This window comes from Halichoeres trimaculatus, unplaced genomic scaffold (assembly GCF_033239565.1).
Source record: "Halichoeres trimaculatus isolate MK-OKI-2021-1 unplaced genomic scaffold, fHalTri1.1 fHalTri1_scaffold_17, whole genome shotgun sequence".
Lineage (NCBI taxonomy): Eukaryota > Metazoa > Chordata > Actinopteri > Labriformes > Labridae > Halichoeres > Halichoeres trimaculatus.
In genome coordinates, this window is record NW_027437195.1 from 21,225,780 (window position 1) to 21,238,085 (window position 12,306).

At 42.0% G+C, this 12,306-nt stretch overlaps 1 protein-coding gene across 2 annotated transcripts in view; it reads right to left on the minus strand.

Moving 5' to 3' along the window:
- stxbp5b (syntaxin binding protein 5b (tomosyn)) overlaps nt 1–12,306 on the minus strand; it is a 40,831-nt gene that overhangs the window by 22,188 nt on the left and 6,337 nt on the right. For both annotated transcript variants that reach the window (XM_074691629.1, XM_074691628.1), the window contains exons 3-5: nt 10,474–10,555; nt 8,363–8,463; nt 5,297–5,431 (exon numbers count right to left, since the gene is read on the minus strand). In XM_074691629.1, coding sequence (XP_074547730.1) covers nt 5,297–5,431; nt 8,363–8,463; nt 10,474–10,555 — 318 coding nt within the window. The remainder of the gene's footprint in view (nt 1–5,296; nt 5,432–8,362; nt 8,464–10,473; nt 10,556–12,306) is intronic.

Below are 12,306 nucleotides of genomic sequence, written 5' to 3' on the forward strand. Positions count from 1 at the left end.
TTTAAAAAGTAAACAAGCTTTTCTAAGTTAGTTTTTAGAAACATCAGAGTGAGTGCTCTGCATTTTTGTTTGGTTTTCAGAAGTAGTGATGGAGTGAGCACTCTCACCACTATACGCTCCGTTTTTCAATCTCTGACGTTTCTTCGTTTTCTTGCTCGATATGTCTTTTGTTTATCACAAGTTTTTCAGTTTTGCAAAAACTTCAGTAAATGCAGGCAAAGAAAGCCCTCTGGGTTTATTTGAAGACTTCTGGAACGTTAGCTAGCTAGCTATAAATGCTAAATTTGCTGGATGCCAGAGCTGTGATGCATCAATTTTATAAAAAGCAGATTGAGCGGGACAGGAAGTTGTGCTTGGAATCCACCAACAAAACAGTGACTTTCAAGATGAAACAAACCAGATCTTATTTAGATCGACTAGAACAACAAACATACTGAGCTAAGTAAGGCAAAGAATCAACAGATATGAATGAAGAATGAAGACATGCTCAGCAGTGGAGAGGAAACTCTGAAATCCTCAGTCTCCTGACTCCAGCTGTCGGGCAGTCCCACAATGTTTTGGACTGAGTTTTATTTTGTACTTTTGTTAGTTTGCTAAAAACAAATTGATAACAAAGAAAGAGTTGTTTCTGTTTTATTTTGGACTTAATGACAGAGTGACTGTGCCGTCTTTGTTCAAAATCATCATGTCTGTCTTTGTCTTATCAAGTTTTGATTTTTTCATTCACCTCTCTCCTCTTGTTTCAGATCACGTCACATCACGTCCAGCCGTGGTGGTTTCCCACTGTTGTAACTGTCATCCCTGTTCCTCACTGTTTCCACCTGTGTCATGTACCTTTACCTCATGTATAAGTCTGTGTCTTCCCCCTGTTCTGTGCCAGATCGTCTTGTCACCTTGTTGTAGAATTATCATTCCCAAGTACTTTGTTATCTTAGTCTCCAGAGTTGATTTTTTTTACTTTTCTGCTTCCAGCTTTGCTGAGATTTTTATTCTGTTTTCTAGTTTTGCCAGCCTAGCTGTAATTTTGTGTTTTCTATTTTTTTCATGTTTGTCAGCTGTGCTGTGAATTTTGTTGGTTACTTTTCACTCTATAATAAAGAGCTTTTTTGGAAGTCATGCATCTGGGTCTGCCCTGTCCATCTCCTTGTCAAAAAAAGATCTGTCACTGTTAATTGAAATTTTACGGATCACAAGTACTAGTGGTATCAATACTAGTGGTATTGGTGAGTACTCAAGAGAGAGAACTTGTACTGGTATCAGTGTGAAAAAAAGTGGTATCAAACATTCTTAATCAAGAGGTAACATGTTTTAATTCCCAACTGCATCCTTGTGACCGTGAGGGAGTGGAAGAGTAGGCAATTTTCCATGCTATGGAAGCTAGATATAGCTATGCTAAAGGGAAAAACCTTGAGATTTTATTATTAAACTAGAAAAAACCCACAGAGAGCACAGACCTCCACCAAGCATATTGTGATTGTCATGCAACACTCGGTCCTACTTTAATGTTATACTCCCTTTCAGCAGACTGTTTGCTACAATTTGGTGTTAGTTGCAGGTTTGTATGATAATTTGTTACCTGACAGAGTTGAAAATGATGATGACCTAGTTCATATTTCCAATTCCAGATCTTAGTATCCAGAGTATTGCCAGGATCTGGATCGTGCTTTTACATCTGTCAGAAATTATGGTGACCTTGTCTTGTATTGTTTTGCAAAGCAATCCAACCATTTATGGTGGAGTTATATACACATATGGTGAAAACAGCCCTATCTCACAATGATAAAGAATCCTTTAAAAAATACTGGATCCAGACAGTGATCTGGATCACCTCCAAAATTTAATCACTTCTTCCTTATCACATTTTGAACATTTCCTGAAAAGTTCATCAAGAGCCGTTCGTTGTCTTGGTACTGTTGATTACTGATAGCAATTGCCAGGTACTGGGCACCACCAGTACTGTGTTGTTTAAATGTGAAAAGTACCCACCCGTACCTGGTTCCTTCAATAACCTCAAGCATCATCTGCTTCCGTTACAAGCTAAAATCCAACTCTACGAAGAGATAAAAATTGTGGTTGAAATGTAGAATGACGTTTTTAGGTCATCGAATTTTGGGTGAATTGTTTCAATCATTAAAATACTGGAGCTAACATCGCTCCTGTACTCTGCGGCACAGTCACCACCAGCTCTCAGAAAGTGTCAAATATTTGACTCTGATTCTGCTTAGCTGTGACTGAATTTGGTGTTATTTGCAGTGAGGTTTATTTGCTTAGAGCTGTGACTGTTTTGCGTAATGGCTCATTTGAAGGTGTGCAAACAACACAAGCACACAGATTAAAGTTTGCTCTGTGGCGCAGTTTGCGGAGCATTTGAACCTTTGCGAATCAGATGATGTCTTTTTTCAACACATTTACAAATGATAACTTGCAGGCGCACTCTGTTTGTGGATGAGGCCCTCACTGTGCAAAATTGAAAAGTCAAACTCCAGCAGCTTGTGTTATGTAAACGTCATTAATGCAGCATTTTATCAGCCGTTCGGATCAGAATTCTTCTCCCAGGAATGATGCGGATATTTAATTTCACCAATAACTCACAGATATTATTGTGCATCACTGGAGCCAATGGGAGCTGGAAGACTCCTCTATCAAACATCTCCAAACTCCTCCACAAAGAAATGGCTGAATATTTTGTTTTTAAATTTCACCCCCAAGCCAAGAGCTCTTTTTCTTTAATCATCTGCACAGCCAGACAGCCAAAAATCATTTCCCGTCTCTGCTGTCTGTTTCTGAGACATTTATCCAAGCTGATTGCATACTTTGGTGTTCTGACACTTTCAACTCCCAGATCTAAAACAGCGATTTATCAGATTCACCAGCAGCCTCTCTCTCTCTCTCTCTCTCTCTCTCTCTCTCACACACACACACACACACACACAAACACACACACACCTTTTTATACTCTGCCTCCAATTTGAGCTGCCAGTCTTCCTGAAATGATTTCTCTTGGTACACACAAAGAAAGACTCTACAGGCTGAAGTTTGACCAAACAGTGATGGTCACACTTCCCATTTCCAGGCCATGCATCGCTACTATGACCAACACAGTTAGAGGTAATCAGTCAGTGTGCGGGGTGACAGAATTTTCACACTGACATCTTATTTTATCTGGGTGTGGAACCTGATTACTTTTAATCAATTATCTTGTGAATGGTCATGAAAAACCTGAAAGAATGAGGCTGTTTCCCAGGGCTGAGTGAAACTTTGCTAGTTTCAACACGCCAACTCTTCAGTAAGGAAAGTCACTATTGGCTGTCCCAGAAGTTACTAAAAGCCACTAAATGACGCTACTGTCTAAGTTGCACAATTATACATTTGCATGTAATTGTCATGGACTCTGTAGGAGAGAGAAATATATTTTTATGTCTGTCTACACTCACCTGTCACTTTCTTAGATACACCTGTCAAACTGCTTGTTAACACAAATTTCTAATCAGTCAATCACATGGTAGCAACTCAATGCATTTAGGCATGCAGACAAGGTCAAGATGATCTGCTGCAGTTCAAACCGAGCATCAGAATGGAGAAGAAAGGAGATCTAAGAGACTTTGAACGTGGCATGGTTGTTGGTCTGAGTATTTCAGAAACTACTGATCTACTGGGATTTTAACCCACAACCATCTCTAGGGTTTACAGAGAATGGTCCCAAAAAGAGAAAATATCCAATGAGCAGCAGTTCTGTGAGACAAAATGTCTTGTTGATGACAGAGGTCAGAGGAGACAGACTGTTTGGAGCTGATAGAAAAGGGAACTGTAACTCAAGTAACCACTGGTTACAACCGAGGTCTGCAGAAGAGCATCTCTGAACACACAACACGACCAACCTTGAGGCAGATGGGCCACGGCAGCAGAAAACCACACCGGGTGACCCTCCTGTCAGCTAAGAACAGGAAACTGAGGCTACAATTCGCACAGGCTCACCAAAACTGGACAATAGAAGATTGGAAAAACGTTGCCTGGTCTGATGAGTCTGGATTTCTGCTCCACATTCGGATGGTAGGGTCAGAATTTGGCGTCAACAACATGAAAGCATGGATCCATCCTGCCTTGTATCAACGGTTCAGGCTGCTGCTGGTGTAATGGTGTGGGGGATATTTTCTTGGCTCACTTTGGGCCCCTTAGTACCAACTGAGCATGGTTTAAAGTCCACAGCCTACCTGAGTATTGTTGCTGACCATGTCCATCCCTTTATGAGCAGTGTACCCATCTTCTGATGGAGACTTCCAGCAAGATAACGCTCCATGTCATAAAACCGGAATCATCTCAGACTGGTTTTTTGACAATGAGTTCCCTGTACTCAAATGTCCTCCACAGTCCCCAGATCTCAATCCAATAGAAGCACCTTTGGGATGTGGTGGAACGGGAGATTCTCATCATGGATGTTCAGCCGACAAATCTGTGTGATGCTATCATGTCAGTATGGAGCAAACTCTCTGAGGAATGTTTCCAGTACCTTGTTGAATCTATGTTAGAAGGATTAAGGCAGTTCTGAAGGCAAAAGGGGGTCCAACCTAGGACTAGCAAAGTGTAGCCAATAAAGTGTTCGGTAAGTCTATCAACCCTCCTCTTTTACCTGGGCTGGGGACTGGCAGAAGTGACCATAATGAGACACACTTGCGTGATTTTATCTGCTGCAGGTGAGGACTGTCTGTCTGTGCTTTGGCTAAGGAAGAGGCTCATGACAGCACATGCTGCCCTTTCAGGCAATCAAAACACGCTTTAACGTCAGACTCCAAACACACAGGAACGGAGCACACGCGCCTCGAACCTTTCGCTTTTTTTTTTCATAAACGTTCCATACCCACTGCCAAGGTAAACCTGACTCTGGCAGGAAATCTTCCAGAGCACAGGATGTGATGTAGAGCTTCTTGTGATCCCTGCAGTGGGTGTTTACACGGGGGAGTGGGTGACACAGAGGTAGCCACCCGGGGTTATCAAGTGGGCATTTCCTATCACAGATGTTCTGTTAAATCAGGCAGCAAACACCTCCAGAAGTCTCAGCAGCAAGTTCTGGCAAGACACAATCACCACCTCCGTGCCGCCCTCACACTGATCAAGAGCTCCAGTATTCTCAGCTCGCAGGACACACACTGTATCTGCAAACACATTCCTGTGTGTTTCAGAGTTTCCTGGTTCAGTGTCAACTCGCACAAGTGCACGAAAAAAGATATGCAAATAGTCAGTGAGCAAAGGAGCGAGGAGGAAAGAAAGAAACAGACAGTTGGGAAGCGCACACACTCACAGTTCGATGGCTTTGTTCCACATGATGACGTAGCCTGAGAGAGTGAAGGACTCCACGTTGACGATGTGGATGTTTCCTCTTTCCGTGCCGATGTAAAGCCATTTGCTCTGGAAGGGCAGGTGGCAGTACGTGATTCTGCAAAGGGAGATCAAGAGGATCCATCACAACCTGGCTTTTCATTATCTCATCATGACTCAGTCCCATCAAAGAGTCACCCCAGCCCTTAATCATGCGGCTCCAACTGGAAGGAGTAGCGAGTGACTAAGATTTAATTACAAAGGCCTTGCTCTGTGTCACACTAATGAAGCCTGACTATATATAGAGCAGCAGGGAGGAATAGCACAGTAAACACTGCTGTCTTCTCTCAACTAGTGGGGCTCATTCAGCCGTACGGCACATTTATGAAGTTAAAGAACATGACTGATCTTTACTGATTACTCTGTTTGACTCTTTGTCTGGGCACAAATCTCCTGAGGAATTTTCTGAGGAAATTCAGACTCAAAATTTAAAGAAACAGAGCATCTATGAGTAAGAGTTGACTGGTAGTAGTGATTCAGGGCTGGTCTAACAGCAGCTATTAGTTTATCATGGGAACATTAACCAATATTGGGAATCAATATGCATTTACAACACTGATTAAACTTTGTTAAAACAATCTATTCTTGAAATAAGCAAGTTTTCATGTCTTATTTTTAGTAAATATTGTCTTTAAAGGCTTAATTTAAGCCACATTCACCCCACAAGTCCAGAAGAACATCTTATTTGTAAGACGCCCGAAGAGTGAAATTAAAACCTAGTGCAACAAGAAAATTTTCCTTTTTGAGTGTCTTGTATTAAGACATTCTTGCTCCAAGAGGCTTGATTATTCAGTTGTGATTTTTTTTTCTTCTAATATCTTGAAATAAGACTTTTTTCAGGACTTATCGTGGGAATGTGACACATATTAAGTCTAATCCACAGTTCTCCCATTCCTGTGCTCCCCATGTCACTGTCTCGGTCTTTCTATGTCTCTTGGAAGGGATGAAACTGAAATGTAATTTCCCCTCAATAAAGTATTTTTGATTCTGATTTTAAAGAGTTAGTTTTTCCATAAACAAAGACATTAACATAGATTTAGATATAAGCTTTTCAGAGTGTTTCATGCATTTTGATGTCACTTTGGAGTTTAACATCCAGTACATTAGCTTGTCCAGTTTTCTCCTTCCCATGTGCAAAAAAAATATGTTAGTACAATGACATAGGCCCCTTAATGTATTGATGTTGGTAGAATTGAAAGTGCAAAAGGCATAAAAATCACAGTCAGCCCTCTCCACCTGCGTCACTAATGTCCCCAGCCACCAAAATGTGCATTTGCACAGGTCAGAGGTTGCTCACTAGTGAGCACATTTTCCTGTAGTCGCACTTCTTTTCTGCCCAGTCTTACATATATTTTATGAATGCAATTTAAATTACACCCAGGTTTTGATTGACGACTCTCTTCAAATTACAATGACATCATAACAGCAGATGCCCCACTCCCTGATTAGCGGCTGTCTAAGCCCGGGTTCCCTAACTTTTCAGTCAACACACACCGATTGATCCACTTGCCCATTGATCAGTGCCGATTTCCTTAATTCTAGAGGATCGGTGATCAGCCCATCCTTACATATGAAACTGATCTTATATACTTTCAGAAAGGTCTCACAGCCATTGTTGCTTATTGCTCTGAGACCTAAAACTCAGGACACTTTATTGGTTGTTTAAGTCAAAACCTTAAAGTGATACTCCGGGATGGAACAAGTTGGGTCCTATCACAAGGTTTAGGGCAGAAATTACCCCTACAGCAGTGATTTTGTGCAGCAGAAGCCCACGAAGCACGCACCAAACACCCCCTCCCTGCTCCTCTGCTGGTTTCCTCTGCACTCAAACGGGGCCATATTTTACTTGACGTGAATGCAGACCGATATCAGATTTTTTCGGTGGGAGTCTGTTTATTTGTGTTTTTGGTCAAGATTTTATTGTTTTACGGGTATAGTTCAATGATTTGCAATAGAATAAGATTGGAAAATTTAAGGTATATGCTTTCAGTTATAAAAAATAAAAATTAAAATCGGTATCAGCCCAAACCGGTATCAGCAGGTCAGGCTTTTTAAAGATCCCTGATGGGCCAGAAAATTGTGATCAGTGCACCCCTACTTTTCAGACCTCAAAGAGGCAAGGCCAGTACCCAGCAACCCCTGCTGTGTAAATATTGCAACAGATTGCAACCACTCAAAAAAGAACAGACCAAAAAGTCACTTAATTTAGCTGATCGGAAGAAAACTGATACTGTTGCTATCCTGGTTTACGTGTCTCTGTTTGCATGGTTTTATACTCAATTTAATTCCCCTTTTTTACGAAACAGGGGGTCCTCATTTTGGAAGGAATTTTGCAACCCCTTCTTAGGGTTTGGTAACACATCAGGGAGTCCCAGCCCCCACTTTGGGAACCACTGCGTTAAGCTATAAATATCCAGCTTTAAATGAGGTCTTTGTAGTGACTTTAATCATCATTTTGTCAATGGACCCTCAGCAAAAATAGACAGCGGTTGATGATCCCTCATAGAAGAGGCTCAGGCTGGGTGTAAAAAGACAAACAGCAGCTTTCTGACTATTTTAGTGACAAGTTCTCAAACTATTTTTTTTTTTATTTTTCACTTCAAATACTCAGGCATTCATCCACTTTGGAGCTCACATACAGAAATGACTAGAAATTAGAACTTTCCAGTTTTGGATTTCATTTTAGAAGTCTTTTTTAGCTGCCTGTTCTACCTGTTTTACAGATTACATCTCTCGTCTGAATTTCGAAGGAAAAAGGGTTGAATTCTCTCTCAGTGTTGAATCTGGCTCCAGAGCAGCCTGAAGTTTTGACAGCACCGTAACAGAACACTAACGCATTATACTGTCAACAAGCCTGCTGTTTTTAAACTGATAAGCATGTGTCCGGCTGTGAGAGCTCCTTCCACATTTCTTTACTTCAAACAGCGTGAGAGAAATCTGCAGCATCACTGTGAAAAGAGAAGCAGAAAAAGCAGAAATGTGACCATACCTCTCCCTGTTGAACTTGAGAGAATGCAGGATTGCGGGGATTTTTTGCCTCAGGTTCCACAGGTGGATGCTGTCATCAGCTAAGGCACTCACCAGCGCCCCCTGTGGCCGGGATCAGAAACACAGGAGAAATACATGACTCTGAATAAAATTGTTTATATGGTTTTCTCATGAGGACGCAACAATAGAGGCGACACAGAAGTGTGTCACAGAGAGAACAAACAGAGAATCAGTAGCAGTGTGTGTGGAAACTGCACTGGCAACCTTTGACACTGAGGAATGGAGTCAGTGCCTGGATGCAAAAAACTGCAGTTCCTTGTGTGGCCACTAGAGGCTGGATCCAAAAGCCAAGAAATTCCTTTAGACAAGAAGTTGCTTTATCCTGAACATAGATTGTGAAAAAAATGGGCATCATCTTGCTCGGTTCAAAGTGAGGTTGCCACAAAAACTGCTCCCCCTGGTGACTGACTGCAGTATGGGTAATGGTCAAAGGCGGAGCCACACTCTCCATTCTGTATACAGTCTATGGTCTGAGCAGCAAATTTCTTTATGTAAACAAATTTTACACAGGTGAGTTTGTTTTTACAACTCATCCACTTGAAGATATTTAGACTAGGAGTCATAATTATGGGTGCAGCTGAGTTGATTACTATGTCAGCACAATGCACCACGTTGCAAAGAGGGTTAAGGCTGTGTTATGGTTTCTGCATGAATGTGAAGCACAGAAATGAGACGCATAAGATCCGCTCTACAAAACTCATGAGGCTTTTATGCTTTTAAACCCTGCGCAGTGTCTGTTGGTGTCCATTCCTAAACTGCAGGGGGCAGTGTATCACAAATGTATGTTTAGAGTCCAGAGTACTAAACAAGAGGGTCGAAGAAGTTTTTCTTTGTTTACATCACATATCTGTCCTGCAGATATGTGATGTAAACAAAAAAAAAAAAACACATTTTCTTTTCTCTGCAAGAGTGGCCACACTTTTACACCATGAATTATTTACCACTCTGTTATCATGGTGATCTCTGTGTGAAGAGTCATACAGATGCCTGTATTTCCACACTTCAACCACTAGGAGAGATCCCGCTATCTTGTCCGCGCATCTCCATCCCGCAGGTTAGAAGTTTTTGAGTGTGCGCAGCGCGGAAATTTACCCCGTGAAAGGGACCAGGCAAAGGGACGTAGGTGTGAAAATGACATCATTCAACTGCACGAAGCTGCACAGATACCGTTAAGCATAAATCGGCCTTTAAGGACCACCTTGACCCCGCTACTTTGTCTGTTGCTACCAAGTGGCAACCGTGGATCTAAAGATATGAAGCTTATACTTCATTGTTTAAAACTGTAGTTCTTCAAGAGGTCTTCAGGCTTGTTGCAGAAACACTGGAAACCATGAACACACTGATTTATAAAAAGAAAAAAAACAGATTTCTAAAGTTGTTAAACTTAAAGGGTTGACTTGACTGACGGGTGGGTGCCCTGTTACTGTCTACAAAGAGCCTGAAGTCCTGCCTCTTTCTTTAATCCTCATCAGCACAAAGCTAGATTGTGTCAAGTTGTTTCGATAAAAACAACAGTAGGCAACATAAAAAAGACGGTTAACATTAAAGCTTCCCAAAAGTGAGGCCAGAACACCTGGACTTCCCCCTCTTTAAAATACTAACCTTACCCCCTCTATGTCAACAGATGGGATATGGATGTAACTTTTAAAACAAAAAATGTGAAGGAAATTTTCCACAAACATGGTTCACTCATATCGTGCTGATTTATTTTTCTGAGAAGTTTGTTGTTAATTAGTTATTTAATGATTAAAATAGAGTGTAATTTCAGGATTGGCAGCTCTGCTGATGCAGATTTGCTGAAGAAACCACCTACACAAGAGTCCAAATCAGAAAAAGGTGATTCAAAACTGAGACAAGGAGCTAATTTGCTGTCATTTGTACCATCTTGAGGGATCCTTGCTTCACTTTTTAGTTTTAGTGTGTTTAAGGGTAACAACAGGGCAGGCAGATGCAGGAGACTGATGACAGACTTATAGTGAAAGGGTGAAGAAAAGAAGGTGAAGGAGGCAGAAACCCAAACCAGAAAACAGGGGAACCCATATGAACACAAACCTCGTTGATCAGGAACTGAAGCTGGATGACAGCGGCGCCGCTCTCGTGCTGGCAGTAGCACTCCACACCTGCACGGCCGAAGCTGAAAGTTGCTCAGTCAAGGAAGAGTGCATACATAAAACTTAAAGTTCCTGCAGAATCCTGGGAGAAAACATGTCACAGTGTGTAGATTATGCTGTTTATCGAAGCTACTCGAGCTCTTTGTTGCTGCACATGAACATCGGTTGGCGTTTTCTGTTTGCATTCTTAAACAGAATCTGGCAGAGGCGTAAAGCAAGTCGAAGTAGTGGGTTATAAATAAAATCAGTGGGCTCTGTCTGACTTATTTATTCACATGCGTCAGCAAGTATGACGGCAGCATGATTAACTCCACTTTCCTCTCGTTCTGTATATCCCAGTGTAAGTTCAGGTCAGAGAATCCCCCGTCTGCTAAATCTGTGTATTTAAGAAAACATTCATTCAGCAAAATCTCAACACGGGGACTCAGTTTTGACCTTCGTGTGATCAAAAAGGGGAGCCAAAGAACACCACAGAGCTCCACAGTGGCACCAGGCCTGAAGTGAATCCCGTGAAAAACCTCCACAGACAGCACATATACGAGGAGCATAATGAGGGGAAAGCTCCTTCAAACAGCCTTTAATCACTTCCACAGATGGAGCACCCGAGCACCAATCAAGCACACCAACTGAGGACGAAAGAAGCAGTGTGAGATCAAACTGTGGAGAAACCAGAGAAGGTGATCTGCTTTTCATTGTTTTCAGGAGCTGATGAAAAAAGCTTCAGCTGCTTTCACTGTCTGACTGCGTCTTGTGCTGACACAGCAGAAAGCATCTGAACAGGATCAACCCAGCTGTGATCAAACAATCCCTCGGCGCCTTAAACAAACTAAGGTGGGGTTTGCGGAGGAGTTTCAGGACTCAACAGTGGGCATCGTTTCTGCACAGGGGGAGGATGGAGGCTAAGGCAGACTCTCAGACTTGCAGTCGGCGCCAGTGGAGAGCTGTTAGAAACTGAACTCCTGACCTTTAATGTCCAGTTTTAGCTCCTGGCTCTACAAGTTCTGTAAAACATTTGTCAGAATTATTAATCATGTCTGCACAGGTCCAGAATAGAGGAGGAAGAGTCATTAAGTCTGTTTCTTAGCCGCTGGTTGTGAATACAGAAGCGCAGAGCAGCAGTTTAAAGAGCAGAACATGTTAATGAGTAACAATGTGGTGTACTCATATTCCTTATTACAGGCTAATAACTGTCCATACAACGTGCTGCTACTGCCTGTGTATTTTTCTGTGTGTCATCAGTGTGTGTGTGTGTATACAGGTGTCTGGAGTCTGTGTTCTGATGCAATGTAGGTTAATAGTGCTGCTGAGCCGCGCTACTTTCAACGCTAGCAGGAAATTACAATGACAAACCACAAAACAAGATTTCATCATAAGTAGGGCATTCAGCCGCTACTTTACCGCCGACGAAAAGCAAAATGGAACCAATGTTTGAGGCTCGAATTCTGTTCCATTAACAGGACACACTGTTTATTACTTTGCTTGTTTTGTCTGCAGCTCAGGAAGCCAAGTCACACAAGTCAGCTGTTACTTTGGGTGCAAAAACACGACTCACTCTCTCTTTCTCTCCCGAGGAGACAAAGTTCAGGGAACAGTTTCTGTCTTAAGCTTTCAGTCATGTGATTCTGGAGTTGAAAATAATGGTTTCAGGGGAAGAGGTATGGCTCAGCAGTTCAAAAAGTGAAGCAAGGTCCTAATCCTTGACTCCCAGCCTTGTCCCTTTACTGCAGATTTCACCCTGCTCTCTACGCCCTGTGTTTCCTGTGTTTCCTGTCTC